Source organism: Podarcis pityusensis (assembly GCF_964106645.2).
Source record: "Podarcis pityusensis genome assembly, chromosome: 2".
Classification (NCBI taxonomy): domain Eukaryota; kingdom Metazoa; phylum Chordata; class Lepidosauria; order Squamata; family Lacertidae; genus Podarcis; species Podarcis pityusensis.
The window spans coordinates 7,395,104-7,413,257 of NC_138029.1; the positions used below are offsets into that span (position 1 = coordinate 7,395,104).

At 46.4% G+C, this 18,154-nt stretch overlaps 3 protein-coding genes and 1 long non-coding RNA gene across 6 annotated transcripts in view; 2 read left to right on the top strand and 2 right to left on the bottom strand.

Annotated features, from left to right (window-relative positions):
- The window catches only part of LOC308470975 (retinol dehydrogenase 7-like), a 267,166-nt gene that overhangs the window by 112,700 nt on the left and 136,312 nt on the right, over nt 1-18,154 (top strand). The gene's annotated exons all lie outside the window — the stretch shown is intronic.
- PRIM1 (DNA primase subunit 1) overlaps nt 1-18,154 on the bottom strand; it is a 72,333-nt gene that overhangs the window by 18,021 nt on the left and 36,158 nt on the right. For 2 of the 3 annotated variants that reach the window (XM_080994723.1, XM_080994722.1), the window contains exon 2: nt 371-528. In XM_080994723.1, coding sequence (XP_080850849.1) covers nt 371-528 — 158 coding nt within the window. Of the gene's footprint in view, nt 1-370; nt 529-2,636; nt 2,797-18,154 lie in introns of those variants that run through there. The other variant, XM_080994724.1, reaches the window with a different exon arrangement.
- Nucleotides 7,155-14,501, top strand: LOC308471050 (17-beta-hydroxysteroid dehydrogenase type 6-like). Its single transcript, XM_080994964.1, has 5 exons — nt 7,155-7,293; nt 9,728-10,049; nt 11,115-11,373; nt 11,915-12,078; nt 13,502-14,501. The coding sequence occupies exons 2-5, from the start codon at nt 9,743-9,745 to the stop codon at nt 13,720-13,722; spliced, it is 951 nt and encodes a 316-aa protein (XP_080851090.1). The 5' UTR covers nt 7,155-7,293; nt 9,728-9,742; the 3' UTR covers nt 13,723-14,501.
- On the bottom strand, nt 14,293-17,154 carry LOC308471244. Its single transcript, XR_013982835.1, has 2 exons — nt 16,049-17,154; nt 14,293-15,651 (listed from the first exon to the last, which is right to left on the bottom strand). It is a non-coding gene; the product is annotated as an uncharacterized lncRNA (long non-coding RNA).

Consider the following 18,154-nt stretch of genomic DNA (forward strand, 5'->3'; position numbering starts at 1 on the left):
GAAATAACTTAGAAATGATAGCTGCTTACAGTAATTTAGAATTTTATTTCCCTGCCTTGTGACAGTTAACTAATTGGGTTTTTTTTTCAATGGTTCCAATAGAATTATGTTTGATCATATTTGTACAGCCAACAGGCCAAGTCTTTTTTAAGCCAGTTAAATGGTGGACTCTAGGGCAGGCAGTTTTGAAAACCTTTTCTAAATCATTTTTATAACAGGACTGAGGGACCTGTGACCCTCCAACTGTTGTTGGACTCCAGCTCCCATCAGCCGCAGCCAGCGATGCTAATGGCCAGGGTGATGATGGGAGTTGTAGTGCAGCAACACCCGGAGATTCCCCGGCCTGGCTTTATAGCCCTGAAGTGCATACCTTGTGCGAATACACAGCCCCAATGTCAATTTTGTAAGGGCACATTTTCTGGATCTCTTTTTCCAATTCCAAGGGTGTGTTGAAAGACTGGTACCGCACGTAGATGTCATCGCGGAGCGTGAACGAAAACTCCCTCCGCTGAAAGTAATTCTTTGACACTGCAAAAGGAAGATCACATGCTAGTTACATTGCGCAGCACAGTTTCTGCTTTGAATCTCAGCTATTCCACGAAGCTGGCAAGATGGTCTTAGGCGAGATGCTGTTCGCCAAGCCCCAGTTCTCCTTTTGCAATATGGAGGAATAAGACAGCACACTGAACACTCTAAATGATATATATAATTGCTAAGTGTGATTATATTTTAGTCAGCCAGGTTGGCAATAATTCAGGAAAGTCCATACAAGAAGTCCATACAACCCTAAAAATTCTGTGGCCAGCAAAATGTTGGGTCCTCCTTAACTGTTAGCTGGGCTGGTCCTCTGTCCAAAAGTGTCTGCTATTTGCAGAGCCTTATAGTACAATTCCACTTTAAAGCTAAATAACAATAAGAAGAGAAAGCAGAGGCCTTGAAGTTGTCCATCATTCGGTCACAGATCATTCAGTCACAGTCTTCCCCACTATGGCGACAAGTGTTGTACTGCACTAATTATATTTGCATTTATGCCAAATACATGAGCACGTGTAAATTTTATGCATGTCTGTGCTCTCTTTTTCACCACACAGGTGGCCACACTAGCCAATGCCAGATGGGGCACGAAGGTGGCAGTGTTCCCTTGTATAGTGCTTCCAAACACAGAATCATGGAACTGTACAGTTGGAAGGGATCCTGGGTGTCATCTAGTCCAACCCCCAATGCAGGAAGATGCAGATGGCCTGTATGGGGATCGAACCTGCGACTTTGGTGCTATCAGCACCACCCTGTAACCAGCTGAGCCGACTGAGTCAGGGAGCTTCTGTTTAGAAGAGAAGGGAACTAGCCCCGTTGCATATCGGGGGGGGGGGGGGGAACTGTGTGGAGAGAGTCTCTTCCTTTAAATTCCTGGGAGCTTACCTTAGTGAAGACCTCACTTGGAAAAGCAATATAACTCAGGTGGTTAGGAAGGCCCAACAGAGACTCCATTTTCTCAGGGTCTTGCGAAAGAACAATGTTAAACAACAATTGATGACCTCCTTCTACCGGTCCACAATAGAAAGTGTCATCTCATATTGTCTCACAGTGTGGTACGTTGGCTTGACCGCCACAGACAAGAAGTCTTTACAGAGGGTGGTGAATACAGCACATGATACCATGGGCTGTCCCTTGAGTCCGCTAGATAACATCGCAAGGGATCGTTGCCTTAGGAGAGCGAGAAAAATTCTCAGGGATGATTCACACCCCGGCCAGCACCTCTTTAATCTTCGGGCAGGAGATATAGAAGTATAATCAGGCTTAAAAGCATTTCTATCCGTGGGCTGTTAGGCTGCTGAACAGAAACTAATATAGTGCAACTGACTTTCGCGGTTGGTGAGTTGTGCGACAAGCACACAGAGTGCAATGAGATTGAGTGTTGGGGGGGGGGAAGGCTTGATTAATTTCATTGTACACAGGTTGTACATTGGCAATAAAGTTATTATTACAGTGGTACCTTGGGTTACATACGCTTCAGCTAACCCAGAAATAGTACCTCGGGTTAAGAACTTTGCTTCAGGATGAGAACAGAAATCGTGCTCCGGTGGCGCAGCAGCAGTGGGAGGCCCCATTGGCTAAAGTGGTGCTTCAGGTTAAGAACAGTTTCAGGTTAAGAACAGACCTCCAGAACGAATTAAGTACTTAACCCGAGGTACCACTGCATTATTATTTCAGTTCAGCGTAGTTGATAGTCCCTCTTCCACAAACCCACAAACCTTTTCTTTTGGAAACCTATTGCCCCTGCATCTTGCAGTTGTGCGTTCCTCAATTAATTCCTCAGTTAATTACAAACTGCGGGAAGAAGCCTGCCCTGAGTCTGCAGGCAGCGACTCATTTCACTCAGCTACCCCATTTTCTTTGACCTGGGCGCCTCCTCCCGTTCCAGCGCCCACCAGGAAGGGCGAGACCAGGCGCGTTTCTGCGCCTCCTGCATATGCTCAGAGGCACCCGTGTTGCAAGGCTGTGGGGGCTGAGCCCTGCCCCGAAGCTTCCCTTTCGCTCCCGCGCGGCCTTTTCCGAGCACCCTCCGCAGCTCCAGGGTCCCAGGAGCGCGCCTCTTCCTCCCCGCCCGCCCGCCCGCCCGCTCGCTCCTGGCTCACCGTCGCCGTAGCGCAGCCACCGCCCGTAAAGGCCGAAGGGGAAGACGCGGCGGTAGTACAGCGGCAAAAGGTCGGGCAGGGAGCCGGGTTCGAAATCTGCCATGTCCAAAGAGAAAGCGGAGCGCGCGCGCGGGAGAAGCCAGGCTCCGCCTCCCGCTTCTCGAAGGACCAATCAGAGCAGCGCCCGCCATATATGCACCGCGCCGGGGATTGTGGGAGTTGTAGTTCCGGCGAGAAAAAGCGGCCTTTGAGAGGCTCTAGCGGCCCTTTACGAAAATGTTGTTGTTTAGTCGTTTAGTCGTGTCCGACTCTTCGTGACCCCCTGGACCAGAGCACGCCAGGCACGCCTGTCTTCCACTGCCTCCCGCAATTTAGTCAAACTCATGCTGGTAGCTTCGAGAACACTGTCCAACCATCTCATTCTCTGTCGTCCCCTTCTCCTTGTGCCCTCCATCTTTCCCAACATCAGGGTCTTTTCCAAGGAGTCTTCTCTTCTCATGAGGTGGCCAAAGTATTGGAGCCTCAGCTTCAGGATCTGTCCTTCCAGTGAGCACTCAGGGCTGATTTCCTTCAGAATGGAGAAGTTTGATCTTCTTGCAGTCCATGGGACTCTCAAGAGTCTCCTCCAGCACCAGAATTCAAAAGCATCCATTCTTTGGCGATCAGCCTTCTTTATGGTCCAGCTCTCACTTCCGTACATCACTACTGGGAAAACCATAGCTTTAACTATATGGACCTTTGTTGGTAAAATAAAAAAATTAAATTAAATTAAAAAAAATTAAAAAAAGTTCTCTCCTTTCTGAGGGCAGATGAAGGCTCTTATTCCAAGAGGCTTTTGGGAGTGGACTTTTTTTTAAGCGAAAGGGCATACAATAGTGTTGTGCTGTTTTTACTGGCTGCATTTTATGGTAGTTTATGGTCTCTTTCTTGTGAGTAGATCTTTGGGAGCCTGCCTACCCTGGGGGGATTCTTTAAAGTGAGTTGTAACACACACCAGATCAGTTTCTGTTTTCAAGTTCATTTCTCCATTAAATTTGATTCTATTACTATAGAATTGTAGAGATTGTTCATTCTTTCCACAACCCTTCTCCTCTTCCTTATGGTCTTGAGCACTGGCAAATAAATGCTGCCATCAAACTCTGGCCCAGCCTGCTACTCCCTGAAGTCATTCTGCAGCTTTCTTGGGATAATTCCCACAGGAATGTCATAAGCCACAACAGGGCTAGAGCTGGCCATTCTCTTGCTACTGTGAGGCAAGGGCAATGCTTATTAGTCAACATCACTTCCTTGGCATTCTGTTTTCAAAGCTCTGGAGAAGTTTCCAGGTGTTAAAGGTAAAGGTAAGGGGACCCCTGACCATTAGGTCCAGTCGTGGCCAACTCTGGGGTTGTGGCGCTCATCTCGCTTTATTGGCCAGGTCATGTGGCCAGCATGACTAAGCCGCTTCTGGCGAACCAGAGCAGCACACGGAAAGGCCGTTTACCTTCCCGCCGGAGCGGTACCTATTTATCTACTTGCACTTTGAGGTGCTTTCGAACTGCTAGGTTGGCAGGAGCAGGGACTGAGCAACAGGAGCTCACCCCGTCATGGGGATTCAAACCGCCGACCTTCTGATCAGCAAGTCCTAGGTTCTGTGGTTTAACCCACAGCGCTACCTGCGTCCCTTCCAGGTGTTAGCTCTAAATAAATTATTATTTTGTCTGCAGCTGTTCCCTCCATCAGGAACTCATCAAAGACATTTCCCTGACTGAGCTCACACTGCAGGGTAGCCTCTCTAGTTGCCACTTTGCCACTGAGGATGAAGTCGGGTTTGTCTTACCATAAGGCGCAAGGTGCAGGTCTTGGCTAGCCTGGCAATTGTGTTCACACCGCTGAAATGGTCAAGGCACCTGCCATTTGTGGTATTGGCTCTGAAGTGCATTGGGGAAGGAACGGATAGTGGCTCGAGGGAGAAGTGCTGCCCCCTCCACAAAACTCACGTTTGTTGATCCACCCACTTTTACCTCTGCCCAGTGTAAAAGTTCTAAGCTGAATGTGCATCAAATGCAATGCTTGTATGCATTGTGTGTGAAACTTAGTGGAGGTTTGCATTTGCAGGATTTCTGTTTTGCAGAGAACTGTAAGGTCCGTATAGTTAAAGCTATGGTTTTCCCAGTAGTGATGTATGGAAGTGAGAGCTGGACCATAAAGAAGGCTGATCACCGAACAATTGATGCTTTTGAATTCTGGTGCTGGAGGAGACTCTTGAGAGTCCCATGGACTGCAAGAAGATCAAACCTCTCCATTCTGAAGGAAATCAGCCCTGAGTGCTCACTGGAAGGACAGATCCTGAAGCTGAGACTCCAATACTTTGGCCACCTCATGAGAAGAGAAGACTCCCTGGAAAAGACCCTGATGTTGGGAAAGATGGAGGGCACAAGGAGAAGGGGACGACAGAGGACGAGATGGTTGGACGGTGTTCTCGAAGCTACCAGCATGAGTTTGACCAAACTGTGGGAGGCAGTGGAAGACAGGAGTGCCTGGCGTGCTCTGGTCCAGGGGGTCACGAAGAGTCGGACATGACTAAACAACAACAGCAACAACAACAACAACAACGTGGCAAGTGCAAACGGGTGCTTTTGCAGCTAGGGTTGCAACAGAGGGTGGAATCTTTGCATCATTGCTCATATTAATAGATAACTCATCCCTGGGAGTCTGGGCGTCTCTCAGAAGCAACCTGTTTATTGGAATCTCTCTCTGGGCTATATTAACAAGTTACAGCTTAAAGAAAATTGGACTGCATTGCTTGTTGTTTAAGAGCAATGTGCTGATTTCTATTTACAATGTTTTTGTGACTGGTTTAAGGTAAAACTTTGGAACTCTTTCTTGGTGTGAAGAGCTTTTTGATTCAGGCTCTGCACAAGGTCCAGATCAGGGAATTCTGCTTACATAATTCTCATAGCCCTGAAAGGTTGCTCAGGACATAGCATGACCCTCAGCCTTATCAGCACCCTGCCAGGGCAGTTATCAGTTCACAGATACAACCCAGTACTTTGAACTTTTCTTCAGGGTTATGAGTTTGAGGTATTCAACTGTGTGGATCTGGCAAGACTTTTAATTTTTGGAATAGCCATGCTAGCCTCCTGGTGATGTGCAAGGAGAACAAAGGAAGGGGCTCACATGGTAGACAGTGAATGGGTGAGGTAAAGGTAAAGGGACCCCTGACCATTAGGTCCAGTTGTGGCCGACTCTGGGGTTGCGGTGCTCATCTCGCTTTATTGCCCGAGTGAGCCCAGCATACAGCTTCCAGGTTTTGTGCCAGCATGACTAAGCTGCTTCTGGCGAACTAGAGCAGCATATGGAAACACCGTTTACCTTCCCGCTGGAGCGGTACCTATTTATCTACTTGCACTTTGACGTGCTTTCGAACTGCTAGGTTGGCAGGAGCAGGGACCGAGTGACGGGAGCTCACCCCGTCGTGGGGATTTGTACCGCCGACCTTCTGATCGGCAAGTCCTAGGTTCTGTGGTTTAACCCACAGCGCCACCCGTGTCCCTGAATGGGTGAGGACCCTCCCTCAATTCACAGATAGTGAAAAGGAAAAAAAAACAACAACCAGAGATTTTGAGAGGAGAGCAGTGAGGAGATCTAGAAGTAAAGCAGCTAGCTGGATAGACACCCAGAGACCAATGTTTGATATCTATTTGAATCCAAGGCTGTAGTTATGGGAGAAACAAAACCCTTTTGGGGTGCTAATGCTGTGAACCCCTCCACTGCAGGCTCAGCTTATATAGTTGTGTAAATAAACCACATAGCATGAAGACACCACGGTCTCTGCTCTGCGTAATTCCAAAAGGAAACACGAACCCTGGAAAAGCGCCTGGGACCCCTGGAATCTCGCACCGCTTGGTGATTGGGGTGGCAGGCAACACTGTTCTTATGTTAAATGCTAGTCTACCTGTTTGTGTGTTTCTAAGGGCCAAACAAAACATGATGCTAAATGCTACACCTGAAGTGCCATGATTGATCTTTTTAAAAAATGTGAATACCTCCTCCCTGTTGACACAGTCTGAACAAAATCAGTTAAAATGCTGCCTGATGGCAATTAACCTTTAAAGCCAACCACCATGGCATATATATATATATATATATATATATATATATATATACCATGCCCTAAATGAATGTAAATCTTTGCACGAATAAAGGAGAGTTACATCTTGAAAAATTAACGGGAAAACCTGAAAGAAGAAAGCAGGCCAAATCTGTTCTTGAAAGGCTTGCAGATAGCATTTACAGGGACATTTTGATCAGCTCCCTGCCATGCACTGTGACTGGTGCCTTGGAGAAGATGGCAAGCAGCCAGCCAGCTGCAGAAATGAGTACTTCCCTGGCTAATGATTTCAGACAACTGAAGCAGGGAAGTCATTGAACTAAGCCCCAGACTGGTTACCAATTCATAGATACACAAAGTACTTTGGACTTTTCTTGTTTTGGCAAAAAAACCCAACAACTTGGTGGCTGTTTTCCAGCCTATCCAGAACCTCCGTACAAATTCTGGGGTGGGATGTAGGGGAAAGGTTCACTAACAGAATGGATTAACAGATCTACTCTTCTGTTCGTAGAGGGTTCCTGTTTCAGACAGATTGGACAGTCAAGGTGTTGGTTGAGTTTTGAGGTAAGCAAAGCCTATTAACTTTTCGTTTGGCGATGGGAGTGCTTCCAGACAGTGACTTAATATTGTACATGGGTCACTAAGATAATCACAAATGAGTCATTGCCAACAGGTGTTTTTAATACAGAATTAATGCCTGGAGAGGGTCAAGTTGGATTAAATTGGGAGGGAGATACAGGCTGGCATTTTGATGCCACTAACACCGTGTGAATGTTGCAAAAAGCTTGCGTGCATGAGACACACCAATCCACAACACAAACGCATCTGGAAGCATCCAGGGTGTGTTTAAAAGAAGAGAGTGGCTTGAATCTTAGCTATCTTTTTTGGAAGGAAGTTGGGTGGGTTACAGCTTAATAGAATTGTCAGTAGCATTGTAAGAAGACAAGCACTGTTCTTCCTTAGAATAATGAACCTATACGTCTATTAAGTTTTACAAGAATGACATCAATGGCTGCTTAGGGGGGAAAAGCCCATGGCTCCCTAGAGGCAGAGAAATGAGGTCTCTAAAATGGAATACAAGTTACAATCTGGAACTAAGGTGCCCGGATGCAAAGGAGGACCAGCCTCGGGTCTGTAGCTGCTGTTGCTGAATGCCAGGTCGACACTGAGTAAGACCTCCTTCAGCCATGATCTGATGATGGATAAGGCCAATCTGGTCTGTATCACTGAGAGCTGGGTGGGTGAGCAGGGTGGAGTTGGTCTTACCCATCTGTTCCCACCTAGATACTCTGGGCAGCATCTGGGCAGACTTGAGGGCCAGGGAGGAGGAGTTGCTATAGTCGGTAGGGTTTTTGTCTTTCTCTTCAGGCTCTCTGTCCATTTGGGTGGGATCTTGAGTGTATGTTCCTAGCACTGGGCAATTGGGACAGATTAGGAATTCTGTTGGCTTACTGTGCATCTTGCTGCCCAGCAGTTTCCCTGCCTGAACTGGTCTTAGAAGGGGTGTTGAGGACTCCCAGACTGCTGTTTCTGGGGAACGTCAACATCCATGCCAAGGAAACTGACTCTGGGGTGGCTCAGGACTTCATGGCTTCCTTGATGACCATGGTGCTGCCCCAACATGTCACTGGCCCAATGCACGTGGCAGGTTACACTGTGGACATTGTTTTCTCAGCTGAGCAGGAAGAGGGTGATCTGAAAATGTGCAATATTGACTTCAGTCCGTTGTCAGGATCAGATCCCTTGACTGATTCAAGAACCTTGTCCACATCCTTTATCCTTACTAACTGAAACTCATCCAGCATAACAGGGAGGTGATTAATGCCCCCTTGAGAGAATGAATGGCTGTTAAAAGAATGGATTATGCTTAACTTTAAGTGAAAATGGCTGGCTGGGGTGCTGTGTGAGAATGTGGGGTGGCTATAACCACTTATAGGTTCCTGCCTGACCCACCCCTGGTATGCAGCCCTTTTACATGCTGCAAATACGGACATAAAGGGGTGGGTGGCTCCCCCATCTCTCTTCTATTGCATGTCCTTTCCAGAAAGAGTCTCCCTGGAGTGTTTTTTTTCTTTTAGGATCCCTCAATACTAAGCATAGTGTCTCCGTTAATTTCAACAGAGCAGTGCCAGTTTAGTTCAGTCGTTGTCACAGGCAAGGACACAGTCTCAGAAATCAGTGTAATGAACTCCAGGGCAGGCATGGCTTTGTTAATCATTACCCTTATGTTGTTATGTTAACCCTTTGAGTGTTGCAAACTGCTTTCCTAAGAGAACTTTGCTGCCCGATAACTCCAGAATAGAGACGCAGGTGGTGCTGTGGGTTAAACCACAGAGCCTAGGACTTGCTGATCAGAAGGTCGGCGGTTTGAATCCCCGTAACGGGGTGAGCTCCCGTTGCTCAGTCCCTGCTCCTGCCAACCTAGCAGTTCGAAAGCACCTCAAAGTGCAAGTAGATAAATAGGTACCACTCCGGCGGGAAGGTAAATGGCGTTTCCGTGCGCTGCTCCGGTTCTCCAGAAGCAGCTTAGTCCCGGAAGCTGTACGCCGGCTCCCTCGGCCAATAAAGCGAGATGAGCACTGCAACCCCAGAGTCGGTCACAACTGGACCTAATGGTCAGGGGTCCCTTTACCCCTTTACCTTTACCTAACTCCAGAATGGAAATAATGAAGCCTGGCGCCTTCTTTAGGCACCTTCAGGCACCAGGCAAACAACATTCCTTTTTAACCAGGCCTTTGGTTGAATTGATTTACATCCTATGCCCTTTCAAAATGTGGTTTTTTTTGGGGGGGGGTAGTTATTGGGTGGTGGTTGTTTTTGTTTTGATTGTGTATTTTGTGGTTTAATATTTTGCTTTGATTCTGCAAACTGCCCTGAGACCTCCGGGTATAGAGTGGTATATAAATTCAATAAAATAAAATAAAAATAAACCTGGAATGCATAAAAACAACAAGAATTAAAAAACAACCCTGCCATGTTTTGCTTCCTCTTTTAAAAGAAATACACAGTGAGCATGTGGCTCCTTTTGGCAGTCTTGCTGTTCTTTGTCATCCGATGGTACCTGGAAAGGCAGAAGGTGGAAAACCTCCGAGAGAAGTATGTCTTCATCACTGGCTGCGACTCCGGCTTTGGGAACCAGCTTGCCAGGCAGCTGGACGCTGAGGGGCTAAGGGTGTTGGCAGCCTGTTTTACACAGAAAGGGGCCGAAGAGCTGGAGAGGCTCACATCAGATCGGTTGAAAACCACCCTCCTGGATGTCACCAGCACAGAGAGCATTGTGGCAGCGACTGAGTGGGCAAAAGGGTGCGTCAGAGACAAAGGTACAGTGGCTGGCTTCCAGATATGAGCTTGAAGATAGTGTGATAGGAATTTTATGGTCTTAGATATATGGTAATGTTCATAAGTGTACCAACCAAGCACCTACATAGATCAGCACAGGAAGACCAACCTGGAACCATTTTGATTCCTAAACTGAGCCAATGTTTTCTCTGCAAGGTCAAAGTGGGAAACCTCCCATTGTCTCTTTCCTCACAAATCCTGCCTTAAGGGCACATTTAAGCAGGAGAGATACAGCTATATAGCAATTTTAATTGTGTGCACAAACAGCAGTTCAAGTACAGTAATAGTTTCACACAAACAAGGGAAGATTCAAAAGAGCCATTTGTGGTATCCCATGGCAACATAAATCCATATGTGGCTCCGCTTCACGAGTCCTCTATAGGGACTGCATAGCCAGGTGTTTCCCTTAGCTTGCCTACATAGGAACATCTTCAATAACTTTTAAAGTTTCCTACCTATCTATTTTTGGCAATGCTCCATGTCCTCCCTCTAGCCAGCATTACCACCTGTTACTCTAGGCACACAATCCCTGCATGCTGTGATACGTTGCACACATTTGATTCTGCATCTGGCGAGCAAACTGTTTTACTACAAACCACAGCTGTTTCAACCATTTTCCCTCTTACTCACTAAAGCACAGAAAAAGCATGCTGAAGAACAACACTTTGATACAGAAAGGCAGATTTTAAAAAGGCAACTCCCACAATCCTTGTCCATCACACATGGTGGGTGGTATTGATGGGAGGTGGAGTCCAACACCATCGGCTTTCCCATCCCTGTCTTACAAAACCTTGTGAGTGCAGAATTTTTAGAACCCCCCCCCCGAGCAACACATTTTGTTATGAGAAAATTAAATTTATTGGTGTTCCCAAGCTTTGCTTAGCCTGGGCCAGATGTTCAGCATCATTTTATCGTGTTTTTAATAGTCCTTTGGTTTCTGCCCAGAGTGGCTGGGGTATAAATAAGAAATTATTATTTAATTATTAATTATGATGATGGTGATGGTGTTCTTACTCAAATGCTAACTTGCTGCCTCTACTCCACAGGGCTCTGGGGCTTGGTGAACAATGCAGGGATTCTGGAAGCGATGGTACCCAATGAGTGGCTGGACAAAGATGCCTTTGTAAAAGTGCTAAATGTCAATCTGGTTGGACTGATTGACGTGACGCTACACATGTTGCCGCTGGTGAAGAAGGCCAGGGGAAGGGTTGTTAACGTGTCCAGCATCCTAGGGCGACTGGCTTTCTACGGAGGAGGCTACTGTCCATCTAAGTATGGGGTGGAGGCTTTCTCCGACTCTCTCAGGTAAGCTATCACTTCTGACATCATAATTGTCAAAATGCAGTGCAGAGAGGGGCTAAATATCTCAGGCCCAGATCAAGAGGAGGAAGAAGGCAATCAATTTTGGGCTTTGCTGGCTGTTTCATTCCCCCCCACTCCACAGCTGGGGACAGTGAAGCTGAACAATTATGTATCCCATGCCATTTTTTAAATTATTAGCTTTTCTGCTAAGGAGTGAGGTTTTAAGAAGCACCTTTTGCAAAAATTTGGGCCGAAATGATGCCTACCTCTGCTCACTGGGTTAGCCTCGTCCCTGGAATGTGAGATAATTTTCTACGGACCTTGCAAAGGGTCCTTGACTAGCCAAGTAAGCTTTTGAGTTCAGCTGTTTACAATCACCTACCCTCGCTCCCAAAATTCACCCTCACTCACCATTTCCTTTAATTGCCAGACCCAGATTCAAACTAAATTAAATATTCAATTTCTTCCCATATAACTGTCGTCTGTTAGCCACAGTTGCAGGGGTAGCTGTATGAACCAGGTGAAACCCATTGTTTCTTTCCAGGCGTGATCTCCGCCCTTTTGGGGTGAAAGTAGCCATGGTGGAGCCAGGCTATTTCCGAACAAACATGACTAACGTCCAGCACAACATCAGCGTCCTCGAGCAGCAATGGGTCCGCACCCCACAGGAAGTCAAAGATAGCTATGGACAGACCTACTATGAAAGATGTGAGTCCTCCCTGTGGTCTGTGGGGAGAGAACTGGGGCTGCCATTGAGATAAAGGTGGATGGAGAACCTAGCGCCCTTCAGATGTTGTTGGACTGCAACTCCCATCAGCCCAAGTCATCATAACCGATAGCTGGGGATAGTGGGAGTTGGAGTCCCACAACATTTTGGAGGGCCACAAGTCCCGTGCATTTGCAAACCTCTGCCAGCAGAGCTTCCCTGTCCATTTGAAGGATGGGAGCTTTGCCCTTAATATTGGGTTGCATCCACACCATACATTCAAAGAATGTTTATACCACTTTAACGGTCATGGCTTCTCCCAAAGAATCCTGGGAATTGTAGTTTACCCCTTGCGGAACTATAACCCCCAGCAGCCTTAACAAACTACACTTCCCACGATTTGGGGAGGGGAGCCATGATTGTTAAAGTGGTATATATGTGATTTACAGGCATGGCGTCCTTGGTGCTGGAGAATCATTTTGAAGCCATTTGGGGGCCTTCTGCCCTTTTCACAGTACAGTGGTACCTCCGGTTAAGAACTTATTTCGTTCTGGAGGTCCGTTCTTAACCTGAAACTGTCCTTAACCTGAGGTACCACTTTAGCTAATGGGGCCTCCTGCTGCTGCTGCTGCTGTACCGCCACCGCGCAATTTCTGTTCTCATCCTGAAGCAAAGTTCTTAACCCGAGGTACTATTTCTGGGTTAGCAGAGTCCGTAACCTGAAGCGTCTGTAACCTGAGGTACCACTGTAGTCATCAGTCACAACTCAGGCACTCATTGGCTAAAACAGTGGAAGGTGGAAGCAAGTTATATCTCACAAAGGAATTTTGCTCTGTGTCATTTGTTCCAAAGGAGCTAGAGACTTAATACGATTTTTTAATATGAAATCTCAGAGTCTGCCCTGTGTTGGTTCTGGGCCCAGTAGTACAGAGGTGCCCCTTGTACTTACCCCCTTTGGTGGCCCTGATTCCTTTTGATGAGTCAGAATTGTCTCCTGACATAGGAAGGGAGGATAGACCTGATTCTGCAACACCCTCATCTGCTGGCTGGTCTCTCTGATTTCTGCTGCTTGTCTCTATGATTTATGGTTAGCCCCCTAAGGGTTCTATCTTCCAGTTTGAAAACAAACTCATTGGGGGAAAAGTCCACCTGCCCTACTTCCTCCCTCAGACTTGGCAAAGTCCCAACTGCTCAAAGGTTTGTTGATTTCTTTAATGGAACAGGGAATGTACCTTTCCAAATTCAGAAAGTGCTCTTTTTTGTGGGGGGATGGTTGAGTGATTAGCACCAGTTCTTCTTGTTGATTTGAAAACTTCATATGCCACCCTGACTGTCGCACAGAGAACGGCTTCATATCCTGGTGTTTGTTTGCAGTGTTTTGGACCACAAATCTTCTCCTCTAACTCCCTCTCTTTTTCTTCCCAGGGCGCCAGTTGTCCAAAGAGGCCCTCATAACTCGATGCAGCACTAACCTCTACCTGGTCACTGACTGCATGGAGCATGCCTTGACGTCCCGGCACCCTCGCACACGCTACTCTGGAGGCTGGGACTCCCAGTTCTTCTTCGTTCCTCTCTCTTACATGCCCACAGCGTTGGCAGACCTTGTGCTGACCTGGTCTTGGCCCAAACCTGCTCAGGCCGTGTGAAGACAGTGACGTGAAAATAGTGGCTAGGGAAAGAAAAGGGGGGATTGGGTAGCCAGATGCAAGAGAACAGAGACAAGGCTCCTATGCTTTCAATCGTTGTGTACAAAAGGGAATTTCAGCATGTGTGGTTTGTGCTGGTAAGCTGTGCATGTTGCACGTCCCTCTTCTATGTAACTAATCAAGGTTCAGGAGCCTTCTCTGCTTCTGCTGCTGGCCACAGGGCGCACAGGTTGCTACATCTCACACCTTCCTGAGATTCTCACCTTTCTGAATTTTCTGATGGAGTTCTCCAAACCAATAACGTGTCTATAAGGGTCAGGAACAGAAACCAGTCAAATGAGGATGATCATTATTTGTTCACATCATTGTTATTATCAAGTCACCGAATAATAGAACTGTAGACTTGGAAGGGACCCTGAGGCTCATCTAGTCCAACCCCCTGCAATGAAGAATCTCAACTAAAGCGTCCATGACAGATGGCCATCCAACCTCCGCTTAAAACCCTCCAATGAAAGCAAGTCCACATCCCCCAAGGAAGCTTCTTAGACTGAATAAAGAAGAGGCATCCCCAAGTCTGCAAATGCCATGTAATCAATAACTTTTTTGGATCTGATGATTCCTTTACACTGACATGAATGTACATTATGTAAGCTAAGTAACTTGTACTAAACAGCAGACAGCGAGGCAATTCATGTGTCTGGTGGAAACCAAACTGCAGTAGAATGGAAGCAGCTTTCTTCCTCCCACTTAAAGAAATAAAAGACAGAGAGAAACCAAAACTGACAGGTCTGTTCACTCCTAGCTTTAGTGTGCCACTTTGTTTTCCTTCTGAAAAGCTTTTTGCCTTACTAACTGGATATTGGGTAGAAATTCAACAGGCACAACTCTGCCCCAGTCTTGAGATGCATGGAGAAAAGGGCTGCCCCCAGTAATGTTCCGTCTGTTGCGTAAAAAACACATGGCTTCTCAAGCTGCAATTCATGCAAGAGGTGGTGTGGGAACCTCAGGTGTAACCCTCAACTTCTCGTTTGTTTGTTTTTTTATTCTGTGGCAGCCAGTCCTGACCTCACTGTAGAGACTGTGGTGAGGGGGGAAATTGGAAGTTTCTGCTTCTTCCATTCATCCCATTCCTCACACATAAAATTTGATCTAACTGTAATTAGTTCTTTGTTTTTAAAAAGCTTTCAAAATTTTCTAACATACGTTCAGGATATATTCATAATAAATCATATACTGTGTACTACATTTGCAAACAAATTCCTTCTCCAATAATTAATAAAAGTTCATTGCTGCACAGTGGTACCTCGCGTTAAGAACTTAATTCATTCTGGAGGTCCGTTCTTAACCTGAAACTGTTCTTAACCTGAAGCACCACTTTAGCTAATGGGGCCTCCCGCTGCCGCTGCACCGTCGCCACATGATTTCTGTAACCTGAAGTGTCTGTAACCCGAGGTACCACTGTATTGTTGCCTGACTCCTTTGGACCCTATGTCATGAGGTACTTTGGTAAAAGAAAAGAAAAGAAAAGAAAGAGAAAAGAAAGAGAAGAGAAAAGAAGAAAAGAAAAGGAAAGAAGAAAAGAAAAGAAAAGAAAAGAAGAAAAGAAAAGAAAAGAAAAGAAAAGAAAAGCATAGGCCAATTTATTTTCCTATTCTGTGATAGTAGTCACATTTTCTAATATTTGATATCTAGTAAAGAGGCACCTGCAGTAATAATATAAGATAATTAGAAAATATTGAGAGTTATTAAGATATTTGTCATAGGCAACTCAGAAGTCCTAAACTGCACACATGAACACCCCAATAGATCTTGCTCCCCGATTAGGTTTCTAGGGGAGCTCCAGAGCCCAGCGCAGATCAGACATGGATCTGTCTTTCTTCCCTGTTCTCTATCTACTGGCCAGGTGAGGAGGGGGGGGAGGGCACATCACTTTCTGTATTTTTCACTCTATAGGACGCACCCAACCATAGGATGCCCCTTCCATTTTCCTACCGCTTGGCTGAAGGGGCACTGCGCAGCTCTCCCTCTCTGCACTCCAGAGGCTTCAGGCGGCTATCCTTGAAGCCTTCGGAGCGCAGCGCGAGTTCCCGCTGTGCTCCAAAGGCTTCAGGTTCCTTTTGCTGAAGCCGGGAGAGCAAGACTCTCCCGGCTTCAGTGAAAGCAACGCGAAGCCTCCGAAGCACGAAGGGAGCGCTCCCTCTGCGCTTTGGAGGCTTCGCGTTGCTATCGCTGAAGCCAAGGAGCCTGCATTCGCTCCACTGGACGCAGACACAGTTCCCCTTAATTTTGGGAGGGGGGAAAGTGCGTCTTATACAGCGAAAAATACGGTAGTTGTAGCTTTTGCAGGACGGCTCATTCTTTTGGGATGCTGATCATGGTGCTTAAGTGTCCAGCCATGGCCATTGTCTTGCAATTGCCTAGAAAAAGGGAATGGTTTGGAAAACGTGTTCTCATGCTTTCTACTCCCACTGATACAAAAGCCCAAGAACCGGAAGGGGCCCAGGGCATCATGCAGTCTGACCCCCTCAAACCTACATCAATGTTCACTGGATTGATTTCTGTTCTAGACATGGAGATGAATAAGTGAACAGCAGAAATTGCCACTCCCATTACCATTTTTGTCGGACTTCTCCAACATCCTTACTTGCAACAGGCTCTCCTAGTCGACTGTAACACGAGGAACTCAGAGTAGCAAATCTCAGCAGCTGCTTTCTGACTCCAGCCTTGGCAACATTTCTTTTTACCCTTTACATCGCAGGACATCTCACATTTCTGAACTTCACAATGCAAGAGAGAATATATTTCAGAGCACCAGATGCTGGCAACAAATGAGAGAGCCTTCCTGCTCTGCTTTCTGACTCACTGATTTATTAAAACAGCAAGTAGATAAAGAAGAGCAGTATAACCCTATAACATCCGCTCAGAGATAAGGAACCCTGCGATCAAATGTAGTGCAAACTCAGCATCAGCATCTACTTTTGAAGGCTTTTATCCCCCCCCCCCCGGCCCAAGGCAAAAATGTTTCTGAGCCTATAAGAGGTGCACAGGAAGAAGAAATTCAACTAATGAATTACTAGCTTGACATAAAGTTCTTTTAAGCACAGTATAGAGGTTACTGGAGATTACTAAATGGTGCAATGGAAGTGACTGACCTGCAGTTGATTAGAGGAAGGGCTCCTAGCTTCAGCTGAGTGGCAGACAGAACGCAGGTGGCTTTTGCTTGTAAAATAATGCATCTGCCTGCTCCATAGAGTGCCTGCAGCTGCCCACCTTTCACACCATTGGCTACAGTCAGTTTCTCACATCTGGCCTGGCCAATGGAGGAGGTGGAATGTAAGAACCTTTCTAGGCTAACTGGGAAATCTGTTGGTAAAGGGAACACCCTCCTTCTGTAGACCTTCATGTGCCAAATCCAGCCATTTCCCCTCTGTTCCATCCATCCATAAGTTTCCTTTCTCTTTCTCTCTTTGTTTTTGTTTAGATAGTTTCTTTTCTTTTATTGTATTATGAAAAAGCTTGAATAAAGCATTGTTAAATGACTAAGGAATTGGTAGCCATCAAAGCTTGAAGTCCTTTTCCTGCTGCCCAGCAGTTCTCCCATTCCTGACTGAGTGGCTCCAGGTGGAGGGATATAATTACAGTGGTACCTCGCAAGACGAATGCCTCGCAAGACGAAAGAGTTTTTCGTTTTTTGAGTTGCCTCGCAAGACGAATTTCCCTACGGGCTTGCTTCGCAAGACGAAAACGTCTTGCAAGTTTGTTTCCTTTTTCTTAAAACCGTTAATACCCAGGGTGCATTGCTTGAAGACTTTGGTGATTTTTGAAGCTTTTCCAAAACTTCTTTTGCAGCCATTTGGTAACTTAAACTTTGAAAACTTTTTTGGGGGGTTTTGGATTTTGGGTTGCTTCGCAAGACGAAAAATTCGCAAGACGAAAAAACTCGCAGAACGAATTAATTTCCTCTTGCGAGGCACCACTGTATTACGTGCACTGAATATTAGAGTCTGGGAACTGATGGAGATACAAGGTAATCTCCATACCTTTACCTTTAATCCCTCTTCTATATTTGCCACTAGGCACTCCATTTATCACCAGATGTTGGGAGGTAATAGAATTTATCTTTTTGATTTTTATCATAGTAAGCTTCAACTCTCTGAATATTGTTGTGAGCTTGTGCTTCTGCTGCTGCTGGTGAGGCTGTACTCCTGAGTCCTTTCTAAGTCCTGGATCCAGCAAGGATTCAATTGTTGTAATAGCTACGCTATGTGAGCCAATAAGTTAGTTAGTTAATGGCCCCTAAGTACGGGTCACTATGGTAACAAAGGATAGTGGCTTTGTGCCAGAGGACAAATGGATGGACCCCCCTCCCTTGGGGGGGGGGGAGAAGAGCAAGGACCAGAGGGGTGTGAGAGAGCTGGGCCAGAAGCAGGCA